This window comes from Chiroxiphia lanceolata, chromosome 3 (genome assembly GCF_009829145.1).
Source record: "Chiroxiphia lanceolata isolate bChiLan1 chromosome 3, bChiLan1.pri, whole genome shotgun sequence".
Taxonomy (NCBI): Eukaryota; Metazoa; Chordata; class Aves; order Passeriformes; family Pipridae; genus Chiroxiphia; species Chiroxiphia lanceolata.
Window position 1 is genome coordinate 16,988,203 of NC_045639.1, and position 15,293 is coordinate 17,003,495.

Below are 15,293 nucleotides of genomic sequence, written 5' to 3' on the forward strand. Positions count from 1 at the left end.
ACATGGATTTCATGTATTTCAAGGTTTCCTGGCAAAAGATTTTGGTCAAGCCGTGTCAACTCTGATCCTAGCATTTACCCAGCATGCAGAAAAAGCACTTCCTGCCTGGAGATACGTGGGTAGTGAGGCTCCTGAGAATACTGGCCCAGTATAGTAACAGCTTGATAGTGACCTGTCGCAGCTTGAAGTGGTGATATTCCTTCTGCAAAGATTCATAAGCCATCTTAGAAACCATTTCACAGGAGATATTTTGTAGTCAGACCTTAGCAAGGTAGTGTAAGAATTGTCATATAATTTCATTTAGAGCAAGAACTGGATTTAATAATTTCTGTTCTGTGCAGCTGAGACTATTGTTATGATAGGACTGAAATCCTGCCCGGTGCTAAACTCAGTCCCTCCCAAGACTGTTTTACATAGACGGGTCCAATCTGAAGTTGGCCAGCAAAACTTCCCCAACCCACCAAGGAGTGCAAAAATTAGAGATCACAGACTTTTTATGGTACTGAATTTATCCTGCCAGTTGAAGCTGGAAAGCAACTGTCAGCCCAAATTCAAGCTTAGACAGAGTTGTATTCTACTGTACTCTGGAAGGTCCAACTGGAGTAACTTGATAGGATGCTTTTGATTGATATCCTGGGTGTGACATAGAAGAGTTAGCTGTGATGAGACCTGTACCACAAAGATTTCTCAGTTTTGTGCAAGAGCATCTCAGATCATAATCTGTGAAAAGGCAGGAGCTGTTGTAGCTGCACAGGCAACGTGAAGTTGCACACTCTGCTGACCAAGCAGCCCTTGGCAACACACAGACTGCCAGAATCCCAGCAGTGCTGTGGTACTTATACCTGCTGAAAGCAGAGTGATGTCACTTACTCTTGTGTCTCCCTGAACCAGGAAATTTTGAGAACAAAAATCCCTCAGTATTTTTGGACACAAGCAAAATCCACAGAGGCCTATGAATTCAGTCACCTATTGCTCAGACACCCTCAGTCACTCTCAAACTTTATATCCTCTTACTTACTGGTGTTCTTGTGTGTCTTTGGACTGCAGGACTCTGACTCTCCAAGACACTCTACAGCATCAAACAGCTCCAACCTCAGCAGTCCTCCCAGCCCCATCTCTCCTCACAAGACCAAGAGTCTCTCCCTGGAGAGCTCTGACCACGTGAGTTGGGACTCATGAACTGCTTCAGCATTCAGATTTGACATCACATCAGCTTGCTGTCCCCATGGCTGTCCCCTTCACTTGCTCCAGTTCTCACCTTCATCATCCTAACCCTCCACATTCCCTGTCTGAAAGTGATCTGGGAGTGGGGTACAGAGGAAGGTAAAAGCTGGTCGTCTTCAGCACCGTGCGGCACTGCCTCACCCTCCCTTCCCAAGATTTGACAGCAGCAAATGAGCAAAGCTAGGGTGTTGGTAAATATCAGATGCTGTAGATTTGTATTAGTATTGGTTTCATTTTTGTGGTTACAGCTGCTTCATTTTTAAAGACATATTTATCCCACTCCCACTTCCCAAAAGGTAGCGTAAGTAGACCAGACCAGTATCAATAAGAGAAAGTTCAGAGGGATTTTGTTTTCATACAATAGCTCATTGTACTGTACAAAAGTAGCACAGAGACCCCTTCCCCTGCATGGGGAATGATCAGTATGTCAGAGGCACATAAAAGCTTTCAGCCACCACGTTTGAATGTCAATCTGATTGTCGCCAGCAAATCCTTATTGATTAAAATGATGCATATTTTACTACAGTACAGAGTTTAAATAAATACGCAGATGTTAGAGTAAAATACGTATGTATATATTCAAAGAAAAAAAAGCATTGTGTATGCAGCAGAAGATGGATGCTTATTTAAGAGAGCCTTTAATTTAAGATTTGTGTTGTCCCTGTTTTCATGCTCAGTAATATACAGACTCGGAGGCCTGGACTAAAACCTTCCGCAGGACAGAATTTCTGTTCGCGCAGCGCTCGCTGCACTGCCGGGAGAGGCCCCTGCAGTGCTTTCACTACATTTCTTTATTTCTGGCCATAGCCTAACTGAAGCTGTAATTCCTACTTTCGTGTTAGTCCCCATCCTTTGCAAAAATGACAACAATTGGAAGCAACCCCCTGCCCCGACAGCCAAGGGCCCCGGTCAGCCCGGCAGCTGCCCTGGTTTCATGTGTTGTTCTAGCTGTGCAGCTGGAGCCTTGCAGCATGCTACAGGAGAGGTCCTTCAGGCAGCAAGGAAGTTCAATGCAGCAGGATTCAGCAGGAAAACTGTTTCCCTGGGTCAGCCTTTGAGCAGGTTTAACTCGGAAGAGAGCAATCTTCCACATCTCCTTGACCATCCTTAAACAGAAAACTGTTGCTGTTGTTACCAAATACTAGACACTAATACACATCAGCCAAACGAGTGCCCTTAGCCCAAAGCTGGTCCTGGCTGGCTTTGCTGTCACTGTAGCAACAAAGAACCTTGAAGACTGACCTCACACTGTTCACACTGTGGTAGTCGGAGATGCCTAGTGACCCAAAACTGCCACGCTGGCAAGGTTGGTTTTCCTCTCCCTCCCTACTTGTGCTGTGGGTTTGTGCAATTTGCCGTTGTTTCTATGTGCTCACCTGCTCTTTGGTTCCAAAAGCAGGGCAGGTTGGAGGGCAGAAAGTATTGCTGTGGAAGACAGAGCCCTCTGAAGTTGCAGAAATAAATAAAAAGCTGAAGCTGGTCACGCAGTCAACAGAATAAAATGAAAAACTGATGTACAAATGGATGGTAAGAGGAAGATGTCTCTTCTCTTTAGTTAGCAGGACTGACACGTTCTTCATTTGGGAGTGTGTTCAAATGAGCCTCTCTTCTCAGTAGTATTTGTTGCCGACTTTATACTATGACCATACTCGAACACGCAAGGGCTTTTTGTATTTAGAATACTGGTTTTTGTGGGTTTCGGAAACTTGTTATTGCTCTTATTAAGCCATTCCATATTCTTGCAGTCAGCAGTTATGTAGTGTTCCGCCCACGTAGAGATGTTTGGAGTTTTCCAGTTTCTGTTTTCCGTAATAGAACTTATAGGTAAGTTCAAACCATGTACAGTAATTTCCAGGTATGATCTAAGTGTGATATAGGGAACAAGACACAGATCATCTAATCCATTTAATCATGCTGGGTCTCCTAGGTAAGATTTCTCTTCCACTCTGAATCAAGAGGTTTGTCCAAGTTTAAGCTCATTCAATGTTACTTTGGGACAGGAATTCAAGAAATTGTTGTAGAAACCATCATATCAAAAGCCTGTCTCTCTCCTTTGTGGGTATTTCAGAGTAGCAAGCTGGTTGTGTTGTTTGTTTTCACTTCAAAGCTACTACTTTTGCAAGCCTGGCATTTGAAATTAAAAGCTTTAGCAAACAGCTAAGCACTTGAAAGTAATTCCTCCCAGAAAAGTTTATGTATTTCTGAGGGACAGATAGGCAGGGCGTTATTGGCATTATTAAAATTCCACATCAGCTTCTTTTTAAAGGCTGCATATTGCTTCAAGTATAGCCACTGCTTTTTCCCCACAATTCCCTTGTTTTGGTGAAGCATGTCCACACTTTTCAAAGCCTTTGCAGACTAGTTTGTATTTACTGTATGTTGTATTTAAACGATAATCTTATTTTGATGTTGAGAGAAGGCATTTAAACAGCAGTCACTGAAGACAGAGCAGCCTGCGTGACAGTCCCCTGAGAGAGGGTCACAGGATCTTTTTTTGTGGATTTTTTTTTGCAGTTGTGCTAAAGCTCTGTCTGAAAATGGAACCCAAAGAGCCACGACACAGCAAACAATTAAATCAAGTAAACCCCAGTGTTTACTCCATTACAGTGCCTGCAGTCTATTGATATCAAAAACCTGACATTTTCAGGCAGAGTGTAGGTCAGCTGTGTTACAACACTAAGCTCCAGAGGATGAGAGCTCCACAGGCCTACGCTGTTTGTACACTACAATTTCTAAGCCTTGGCAGTCTCCTTTAGGATTACTGTATTTAATGATTACTTTGGTACTGTACATTTTTATACGCATCTGTCCAGAAGAGAAACAGCAACTGTTCTCTCAGTTGAAAAGCAAATGACCACATCACTTATTAGAAAAGAGTAAAATTGTCCTAGGACTTACATAGTTTTATATATTTGGGGACCATTTGATTACAGACTCAATTCTAAACCACACTCATCTTCTTTTCGTTGGTATGCATACTGCAGCTGAGCTTTTTTTTTAAATACTCATTGGGTTAGGAAAAGTAACTTGGTCATTTGAACTGTAGGGCTCTTGACTGGTATCTCCGAGACAGTTGTCTCCCGAGGTTTGATGTTTGCTCCTTTGCACTGTAGCACTGCTTCAACTTCACGGTTTGAGGGCTGCGTTTTGTTCAGGGAGCTTAAAATCTCCCACTGCTACAAGACTGTAGCTCTTGTTCTCTGTACACAGTATGTATCTAGATGATTTTTTTTCCTTCTGGCTGAGACTGAAGGTGTTTGTTTGCATTTTTGACAGTGCTTAAAGAGATGGGTGGTTGGGTTTTCGCATTTTTTTTTTCCTCTTTTGATGGCAACGAGGATCTGAACCCAGATTCAGGCAGCTACTAAGGATTCCAGGTTATAGAATGGAATAAGTTTGGTAAATAGTTTTCCCCTGCACGTATGCACACACAGATATGTGGCTTCCTTCCACATTTCATAAACCCAAAAGCAGGGTTATAGTACTCTCTTCTCTCTTGCCTTTGGCCTGTAGAAGACAACTGGTGGTTTGAAAAAAACATTCCTGAGGCTGTGGTGAAGTAGTTGCTTCTTTTCCCCTCCAGTAGTTGCTGTGGCTTGTTACGAATGTGCATTTTGCCCATTTAAATGAGTTTCAAAACTGAGCCAGGAATGTTCTCTCTTTGATTTGATTCTGATAAAATTACAAGCCAGGTGTGTTATTCTCAGGTATATGGTAGAGGGAAATTAAGGGTCTTGTCATACCAAAAAAGTCCAAAAATCATAGTTTATTTATAGAAATGAAGTTTAATGGGTTCATAGCATGTGTCAGCCTTTCAAAACAGTTGAATCATTAACACAGAAACAGATTCTGGCACCGTGTTGTCTTGCATGGCCAGACCCTGAATGACAGGACAAACATGCTCTTGGGTGGAAAAAGGGTTTCTTTTCCATTTTATGAATACTGTTTAATTTTAAATGAATGCATTAAGGGTAAAATTTATTACAGTGCAAGTATCCACAGCTCCTGAGCCTCTTAGTCTGAGAATCAAAGTGGCACAGGGTAACTCCTGCTGTGGGTTCTTTTGCTAATACGAGTCAGTTCCATGGAGGGACTGGGACAACTTCCTGCACTAACACAAAATGCACTCTTCTGTGCACTTTGTGTTCACTCTTTATTTGATAAACACCCCTAGAAACCACTCTGCTGCAGGCTTTCCTATCTGAATTCCAACTCTACTCTCTCATTCCAGCCGCAGCTCAGTAAAACCTGTTTTGATTCTGCATTTAAAAAAGTCTCATCCACAGGGAAGAAATCCACAAACAAGCCAGTGTTGGTATTTCAGAGCAATTATACCTGCCTTTTTATGTATGACAGTTTCATATCATTTATTTTTAAAATAAGTTTTTTAGGTTTTTCATTGTAATATTATTGTACAGTTTTGCATGGCATAGATGTAATCACTTTTTTGTTTTAGAGTATAAAAGCTGACAAGTGTGCGTGTGGGGGAAAGATTCTGCTTTTTGCCTCTTCTCACTCTTTTGTTTAATGCCCTCAATGTTGTAGGGGACATTGTAAGAGATTCTCTGCTACAGAACAATGATGTAGATTCTTTTGCACAGAAATATTTAAGGTGGAAAAGTCAACAATGTAAAAATGACTTACCACCAATATTTTATGTTGGTAACACACTTAATATTAACCTACTTTGATGTACTGCAATAAAACAGGGAACTGTTAGAAATGCAGATGTTTTGTCTTTTTTTCCTACCTCCCCCCGTTAAGCTTTGAGGAGGAAATGGAAAAGGGAATAATGGTGTTCTTGAAGATAAAACAAGCATGTTTTAACACTTCTGCACAAGTGCACAGTGGGAAGAAAAGGAATACGTGAGAAAATAGATTTACCTTTAACAGTTTTCAGACAAAGTAACCAGATCCTTTTGTAAAATACAAAAGTGAAGTCACCTTATACTTTGCTATACTGAACTTGATCAACTATAGTTTTCTCAACCTTTATCTTAGGTCATCTGTGATGACCTAAAAAATAGGTAGTTTTATAATTGTAGTCAGTGTTTCTGATGTTCCTCCTTCATTTGTAGTTACACATCAAATGGTTCAGCCATCCTAGTGTTAGAGGCTATATTCTTTCTTAGTTCTGAGCTACCAACATCAAATTGACTTTCATACATTTTTAAGTACCTGTCAAGTTCTATATGTGCCCTGACCCTTTCACATCATTCACCACTTCCTCAGCCTGGAATTTTCTCCGCATCAGCAATGGTTACTACATATTCCTCTTCATTCATTACCCTGTTGGTATAATGTTGGAAATAGCCTCATTGTGCCAGGGGAGGTTTACATATTAGGAAAAATTTCTTCACAGAAAGGCTTGTGAAGTATTGGAACAGGCTGCTCAGGGAAGTAAGTGGCAGAGTCACCATCCCTGAAGTGTTCAAAAAATGTGTGAATGTGGCACTTGAGGACATGGTTTAGTGGTGAACGTGGTGGTGCTACATTGATGGTTGGACTTGATGATCTTAGAAGTCTTCTCCAACCTTAATGACTCTGTGGTAAGTCCTAGCTTTGATCACATGCTCAGTCACACCCCCCCCGCAGCAGAAATACAGGACTGTGCTGTTACTGATCCCTCACAGCCTCGCAGCCTGAGCATTCTCCTATCATCAAAGACTACCAGCAATCGCCTCCAGGAACAGTCATCACAATTCCCACTTCTTCCATGGCCACAGGCTACCCTACTCCTGTCCCTCTGCTTCAGTCAGAATTATTACTTCCTCAGCCCCTCATTTGAGCTTATGTGGATCTAAGCCCATTTAGTCCACTGCAGTTCTCTCCTGGCTGCTGTAGCTCTGGGAAATACCGTGTTCCCTGTGCTGTGACTTTTCAGAGAGTGCATTAGTTCTGAGTTCCCAGGGGTCCAGTGGCACCATCACAGCTGTGAAGATCTTGGGAAATGGGCTTTCTAGTGTAAGGGGTTTGGGCATTAGAAAAAGCAGGAAGTGAACTGCATGTTCAGCTCCTCTCCAGCTCCTCAGCATTCATTTTCCATTTTGATGCAGCAGCTAACTTGACTAAAGAAAGAAGGTAGGAAAATCACTGCTACCACATGTAGCCTGAATCTTGATTCTTTAGCATGGAAAAGCATTGTCCTCAGAGAAGCAGCGTTAACCTCCAGCTTGCCCTATGGAATAAAGAACTGTTTTCACAAGAGGATTTTTCTAGAACAGAAGCTTGCTGCAGCAGAGAAAAGTTCACATCCTCAACCTACATGTGTGGTTCAAGTAAATGCACTGGCTGGCATAGAGCAAGCAGTGATCAAGTGTTCTTGCTCACTGTAAAATGTCATGGCTTCTTTGACTGGAAGCCAGAGCACAGTGCTTCTAGCTCACGTTTTCTGCACGGCTGTTACACTGACACACAATTCCTCATGTCACAAATCTCTCTGGACAAAGCCATAGCCATTATTTATGCTTTTAGAGTGTACACAAAAGGCCAGGAGCATTAGGGACAGGGAGCTCTAATTAGCTCTCCTAATAAAGCAACATCTTAGCTTCTGCTAGTTGCTGCCCTTTCAGCAAATGCAAAACAACTACACTGTTCAGCGTGACGTTATTCCTAAACACAGTTTGTCTCTCAGGAAGGGAAATGTTTGCCAAGAGCTGAACGCTGTTGCCCCAGCATGGTATACAGAAGAACTGTGCTCACATGACAAGTGCATACCAGTCTCACCTAGTAGTGCTTACTGGAAAAGTGACCTGTAATGCCTGAGTTATTTTGCCTTCTTTGCAAGTTCTCTGGACATACTGACCCTGAATCTTCAGTTTCAGAATTTGCTTTTTAAAAAACTGATAAGGGAATTAGATTAGGTGAGCTTCAGAGCAAAGTATAAACTTTAACAGAAGCATTTAACATCTCAAACAATTCCACTGTTTTTACAGCTGCAAGGTCTAGATGCAAAGGAGGAAAACCAAACCACGTCTATCAGACCTCAAAACAACAAGGAAAGTTACTCAAACAGTGTACACTTATAAACAGCTTGATGCAAAACTATTACTTCAGTGAACAGCAGAGTTAATCTTCTCAAAAGGTTAGGAATAACCTGACTAGTATTTTGAATTAAAGAGCACTGGATCTTGCTCAACCAAGTCTTAAATGAAGTGGTTCATATGTTTATGATCTTGAAATAAAGGTAATACAGTAACTTGTTTTCCTGTTTCTCAGAGGTCCCTCCTAAGAGAGACCATTTATTCACTTACCTGCTCTTTACCCCTGGATGCATGAGCTGTCAGAATTTCTTATGTATTGAGGTTTAAGATCATACAACCTCTGCATTCCTGGGCTGTGTTAACTGAGTAGGATCAGCTGAGCCTGCTGCTATGTACCTGGCACTTGCCATATGAGGGTACCTGCCTTCCTAGCACCAGGTAAGCCTCAACTCCACCAGCCTCTCCTTCACAAGCGGAGGAAAGGCAAAGAGACCTGTGTTCAGGAGACTGAGGGATTAGAACAAAAGAAAATAAGAAAACAAGTAAATTACCAGGGATTTTCATGGCCAGACGTGTTCAGACTGATGTTTTCTGACTCTTGGTAAACTTGTCACTATCACAGTTAGCACCAGTGATACAGCTGCAGTGGAAAGATGAAGGCATAAACAGGCCACAGGTTTAGCCTTGCCAAGGCTAGTTGCAAGCCTTTGAGCAAACAACTGCAACGAGGAGACTTGGGAGCTGCTTCATTTGCTCAGCTCCTGTTTATCCCACAGAACAGGACGTGGTTCACCTGGCTATTCATTACCACACCAGAAGAAGAACTGCAGGCAGGAGGCCACTGCACAAGCACTTGTTTATTGACATCAGGAAGTCGTACAGGTACAGGCTTTGTACAAAAACCTAAGGAAGTAAATTTCCTAGCTTGACTCCAATAGTTTAAAACTGTGCGTCTGGTTTTAACTGTGTGACATTTCAGCTAAAGCTGGAACTGCTCACGAGAGACGACATGTTTGTCTGCCTTGCCATAAGTTCTGCGTTACAGGGAAGCAGAGACAGACGAGGTTCTTGGTTAGGAGTCCAGCAAGCAGTTGGTGTCAGCTGTAGCTTATCTAACTTGCCCTCAGGAAAGCTGATACCTACCAGACAGTGAAGAATCCCACTAACTGTGCTCAGATATAGCTCTGTTGGATACATGTTTGACTCCCAGAACTGAGACGGGTTGTGAGAGTGTGTATATGTGTGTGTTTAAAAGAGACTGGCACTCAATTCTCGGATTTTTAAAATATTTCCTATGTTTAGCCTGCAAGCCAAAAAGAGGCAGAAAGCATAAAACTTCATCCTACTTACACACACACCCCTTGCATTAAATCAATGTCAGTAAAATCCAGGAGGGTTCTTAGACTGCCACCACTTGATTTACAAAAATGGGGGGGAGTTGCTGGATATGTCTGTGGTAGGGAACACCTTAGTATTTCAATCTATAATTCACAGTATGAGATGTACTTGAATTCCACCTCAGCTTGAAAGAGGGAAGTTTTTTAAAAAACAATTTGTGGAGAATTACAAATAGGTTTCAATATCAAATTCTGCTCCTGTCCTCCTTCCCCTGCTTGTTATAAAACCCAATCAATATGCAGCCACCATCACAACGTTAAAAATGCATTCAAGGTAGTCAGCTGGTGCCTTGAAACAGCACAGAAGCACTCAAAGAGTTTCCTGCAAGCTGCGGGCTGTACTGGCAGTCAGTGTAGGACAGACACAGCATGAAAGAACAGCTTTGTCCTCGTGAAACACACACTTGGCTTCCAGGGCACAGGCTGCTGCATCTCAAGAGGATGGAGAGCTGGGGTGCAACACTTGGGAGGCTACAACGCTCTCTGCAAGGCTCAGCTGCGCCGGGCCCTCAGAACAGGGCGTGTTAGTTCATTCCTACTACTCCTCTGGCTTCTTGCCCCTACTGCTCCAATATTTGCTATATGCCTCTTGGAACATGTTTTTGCAGGGAATTTTGGCCTTCAGTTTGGTGCAGATCAGGAAAGAGCCCCCCATCTTCCGATGAAGAGAGTAGGTCTCCTCTGGTGGGGGGACGAGCCGATGCTTCAGCATGACTGGGATTAAACCGTGGATCTTTTCAGTGGTGCTTTGGTTGCCGAAATCAAAAGGTTCATCAGATGCAAAAGCCTCTCCCAGGATGAGGACAGCATTTAAGTGGGCATCTTCCATTTCCTGGCCAAACGGAAAGAGGCATAAATAACATCATTAACCACCAGGGAGGAAAAGAAATGGTAATGCTATCAGCAGCAGCTCAGAGAGATAACTAGCCATGCCTACGACAAAGTAACCTCCAGCCCCCAGTTTGGAGCAGTTAAACCTTCCAGGAGACCATCCACTCAGCCATGAAATTTCTGGGGTTGTCATCACCTGCAGAGTCTTGCTGGGGAAGAAAAGGAAGGACAGTGGGTCTGGGGCTAGCTGTATCCTCATTATTCTTCTTGCTCCCAAAAGGAAGTGAGACCAAAAGCCAAATCATTTTTATCCTCTTTCATCCTTATCAGTGGGGCTTTTGGACTGACACTGACTTTTACCATATCAAGAAATCTGGGGAAGTTCACAGACCCACAACAACCTTATCTGTGGCCAACGCTAAAATCAGATCCTTCTGCTCCATACCTTGATTTCATAGCCAGTGAGGAATTTCATTTCAATGGACTTCTTCAGTACTCTCTCTCTGTTCATGTCAGCAGCTGCCTTGATTACCTGAATAGGAGGAAAATACTTTCAGGAGAACTAGAAGATGACTGAAAAACATTTTGAGTACAGGACTACTACACAGGCCACAGGTACACATTAACACATGCTGCCCACTCGCTTCCTTGCCTCTGCCCTCATCTTCAGGGGTCTCTGCATGTTAGCCAGGTTAAGAGCTACTGGCAAAAAGATACAGCTGATGGCTCTTCCCAGTAGGGCTACACAGAGCCCAGAGAACGTAAGGGACAGCAAAAAAGCTTCACAAACCAGTCAGCCCTTTCCCCAATGAAATAGGAGAGCCAACTGTGAGACACTTCAGGTGACAGCTACAGGCTGCAGCAGGTCAAGACAACTGTCAAGTGCAGAACATGGTGATCACAAAGGAAGCACGTATGATTTCACATCAATATGTGTCTGTAAGCAAGCTAGAAATCACAGGAAGGGGCAGGGAGCAGAACAAGCAATTCCTGCAAAGCCTCATATAAAAATCACGGAATTCTGAGTGCTCTGATACACCCTGCTGCCTGAGTCTCACAGTAAGCAACACTGCAGTTCATGTTTGTCATGCAATGTGAACACCCAAACCCAGAGGGCCAGCAGCTTGCAGCAGATATGCAGACAGCAATGGTAAAGGATGGAAGAGGAACCAAGATCTCTCTCTTGCCTCCAGCCCTGTTCTCTCCCCACCCAAAGTGGATTTGAGTACAAAGTGATACAGGTAACAGATACGAGTATTTGCAAAATCAGGTGCAGCACTCTAAGACACAGTGCAAGTCCTCACCTCTATGTAGACATCTGTGAACTTCTTATCAAACCCTCGTGTTGCTCCGAAGTCCAGCAGGGCCACCTGCAAATGGACAAACCCATCATACCAGTCAACCACTGTGGTAGAGCCTGATCTTTAAAATGTTCCTGATGTCTTCAGGAGACTCACCTGGCTTTCCCAGCCACCTTTCCCAGTACTTCCCTCTGCAGCTCAGCTGCCCCTGACTCCATTATTCCCTGACTGCAGCCTGGACAGCTGGGCTGGCACGTGGCTAAGGAATGGCCAATGCCAACACTGTCAGACCTGCTCTGCTGGTAACTCCACTCAAGCTTTCTGTCCAGGGACAGAGCAGCACAGAACCTTTTCCCAAGCACTTTCCAACACAGACCTCAGGAATGAACAAGCAATTCCTTCTGCCCTGCAGGGCACAAAGAGGCAGCCAAACCAACAAGCAAGACATCTGCAATTGCTACCCTTCCAGCACAGCACAAGAAAAGAGCATTCAGCTAAAGAGTCCTGGGCTCAGGTGTGTCCTGGTAGAGTGCTGCCAGTTGCAGCTTCTCACCGGCCACCTTCAAAACAAACCCTGAGGCTAAGGAAGTAGCCGTGATGGGAGCTAAGGCCAAAGACAGGCAGCCAAAGTTACAGCAGCCCTGCTGTCCTACCCAGACTAAACCAGGGCAAGTGGCAAAGGGCAGGTTTCCCTGTCTGCCTATGCCTCAAGGACAGGAATCTAAAAGAATAAGGGCTCATTAAACTCTGGGAATGGAGAATAATCAAAAGCTGGTGAAAACCAGCCCTTGTACAGGCAGAACTGCAGCTGCTTGGGCTTACCTTGTGCAGCTGTGGGTCATAGAAGAAGTTGGACCAGTTTGGGTCAGTCTGCATGTACCGGAACTCAAACAGCTCCCGCAGACACAGGACCAGGATGTTGTGACAGATCTTGAAAAGCAAGGAAAGAAAGAAACAAGTCAGAAGGGCAGCAAGCCATACTCACACACATAACTTACAACAGGGATCACATCACCACATGGGCAGGAACATGCTGCAGAACTCCTGCAGAGTGCTGAAGGAGCACCTCTCAGCAACTCCCAGCCCACACCTGCCATGGGATATCCTTAGCAGCCAGCACAAATACCACAAGTTTCACATCAGCTTGAGCTGTAGTTTGTATCAGCCCCTGGATGTGCCTCCAGAGAAGCTGGAGTACTGATCCAACTGCACGTGTCCTGGTCCTGCCTTTTAACTTCCCGGCATTGACTGTGCACTTGGTTGTTGCAAGAATGGGAATCTTGCATGATATACAGATCCACCATGTGCTCCTCAGCCAAGTCTTCTGCTGGGCTCAGCACTGACCCAGCTCAAGGGAGGAGCAAGCAAACCTACACCTCAGGATTGACAGGCACAGGGAAGCAAGAGTAGCAGTCCTTCAGGAGCCCACTGCTGAATTACATACTACAGCAGAGCTTTTCTGACAATAGTTACGCTGGATCCTGCTCAGCAGAATTGCCAGCCTCATTCTGCCCTTCTTCAGCTTCTGCAAAGCTGAGTGAAACATCATATTCCAGAGAGAAGGAGGAGAGCACCAAATGCCAGCCAGACCCTGCTCCAGGACACTGCCATTTGGGTCAGAAGGCAGAAGGTCAGCCAGGCCAGTAGCTTATAGGAAAGAAGGACTGGTCCTGCAGCAACACCGCACCTCACAGCCTTTTAAAATCAGTCCTGGTGATACAGCTCATTGGAGGGGACAGTCCCCAAGAACAGGCAGTCACCTCAAATCTAATGGGACACAGATCTGTTTATCTAGACGAACATACTCTGCCCTCTTCCCCACTGACCTGCTAACAGCTGACAGCTCACACAAACACACACACACACACCAAATACCAGAACAGTTATTTCTGCTACTAGAACAGCTGCTTGTCCCACAGCCCTCAAATCCCTTGCTATATTTCAGCACCAACGCCTACCCATCCCCACATCCCTGCTCCTGTTTACTGAAAGGTACTTTTCCAGCAGCCCTGAGCAGCACAGGTCAGTCCCACAGGAGGAGATGACACCCAACTGCTTGCACTGAGATGATTCTGCACTCCTGCCCAAAAGAGCAGCTGCACAAGACCCTTTTCCCCTTGGTGACAATCCTTCCCAAACTTAAAGTCATCAGAAACAGGGCATCACACAGCTAAGCTACCTCCCCTTCAGCTGCCCTTGCCATTCACCCCCTCTAATCCCTCCCTGCTGAATGCTGGTGCCTGCAAGGCCCAGATCACCTAGGAGAAACCCCAGTGTCACTGCCACAGTTCCTAAAAAGAAGTCTTCCTAGAGGCTCCAGACAGTCCCTGACTCTGGCCCTGCTTTGCCCTGCTCAGGGTTTGCCCTGCCACGAAGCGTCCTCTGGTCTGCCAGTCCCCAGGCAGGCCAAGCTCACCGCTCTGAGCAAGGGCAAAAAACCTGCCCACATTACCTCATTTCGAATCTCCTGGCTCAGCCCTACAGCTTGATCCAAGGGAAAGCCAGATACCAGCTCTGTGGTCAGGACGTGCTTGCTGCACAGCTCGTCTATTACTCTTGGGACATAGAAGAAGGGGTCATCCTTCAGCAGCTCCCTAGGGATAGAGGAAGGAGAAGAAATGGTTAGGAGCCCTGAGAGCAGACAGATCCCTCAGCAACACCTCACACAGCCCTTCACCAGCCTCTCCCCACACCCTTGATGAGGCTGCCAGGATATGTTTTCCTCAGCAGTTACAGTAGGGATTAAGTTAGCAGAAAACATGCCAGTGACTTGCAGCTGCTGCCAGCTCCTGAGGTCATGTCTCCTGCCAGAGCAGTGATATTAGGAGGGCTCCAGGCTGGTACATCAAGGGGCACTGGGCTCTTTTGCTCACCCCACTTGGCTTCAGGGCCAGACTACACACATGGAATAAATGGGCTTTGCCAAGGGGAGCAATGCCACAGGGGCGGTTCTGCAGCAGGACAAGAAGGGTGCCCAGCCTCCAGCAGCTCCCCATCATCCTGCCACCATGTAGAAACAATCTAGGCCCCACTGCTACAGCAAGCCAAGGGAGCAGGCAGTACAAGTGGTGGTAGTTACTGTAAGAGAGCTGAACTGAAAAACCTCCTATTATTTTCTAAAGGATGGGAGAAGTGCACAACAGGCTGGCATAAGTGCACACAGAACAGCACTGCAACCCAGCCTCGAGAGTTACTGCAGCACCTTCATATGTGGCAAAACAGACAGGCTTGCATTGGAGGAGAGAGGATACGCTATCACATTTCAGCTGACTGAGTACATGCGTGGCTCAGACAAGGTGGTAATTCCAGGGGACAGCCCAGGCCACAAACATGCACCCTTCTCCTGAGCCACCAGGGCACACATTCATCTCCCCACCATCCCTGAAGTTCAGCAACCCCTCCTGCGTTTCTCACGCACACAGACAGGTGGGGTTGAAGGCAATCTTGTGAACATACTGGAATTTCCTTGCACAGGCAGCTTCTCTCAGGTAGTCACACTCCAGGGCCAACTCTCTGCTCACGACTTCAATCAAGTGCTCAGGGAACAAACCTGAAGG

The 15,293-nt window shown here is 45.1% G+C and overlaps 2 protein-coding genes across 12 annotated transcripts in view; one reads left to right on the top strand and one right to left on the bottom strand.

Moving 5' to 3' along the window:
- CDC42BPA (CDC42 binding protein kinase alpha) overlaps positions 1-5,947 on the top strand; it is a 187,267-nt gene extending 181,320 nt beyond the window's left edge. For 7 of the 9 annotated variants that reach the window (XM_032683884.1, XM_032683886.1, XM_032683887.1 and 4 more), the window contains one exon: positions 1,048-4,277. In XM_032683884.1, coding sequence (XP_032539775.1) covers positions 1,048-1,179 — 132 coding nt within the window. In that variant the 3' untranslated portion in view covers positions 1,180-4,277. Of the gene's footprint in view, positions 1-1,047 lie in introns of all 9 variants that reach the window. The other 2 variants (XM_032683894.1, XM_032683885.1) reach the window with 1 other exon arrangement.
- A 3,092-nt stretch (positions 5,948-9,039) lies between these two features.
- Positions 9,040-15,293, bottom strand: part of COQ8A (coenzyme Q8A) — a 44,041-nt gene continuing 37,787 nt past the window's right edge. For all 3 annotated transcript variants that reach the window (XM_032683895.1, XM_032683897.1, XM_032683896.1), the window contains exons 10-15: positions 15,193-15,286; positions 14,189-14,330; positions 12,559-12,666; positions 11,740-11,805; positions 10,881-10,967; positions 9,040-10,436 (exon numbers count right to left, since the gene is read on the bottom strand). In XM_032683895.1, coding sequence (XP_032539786.1) covers positions 10,143-10,436; positions 10,881-10,967; positions 11,740-11,805; positions 12,559-12,666; positions 14,189-14,330; positions 15,193-15,286 — 791 coding nt within the window. In that variant the 3' untranslated portion in view covers positions 9,040-10,142. The remainder of the gene's footprint in view (positions 10,437-10,880; positions 10,968-11,739; positions 11,806-12,558; positions 12,667-14,188; positions 14,331-15,192; positions 15,287-15,293) is intronic.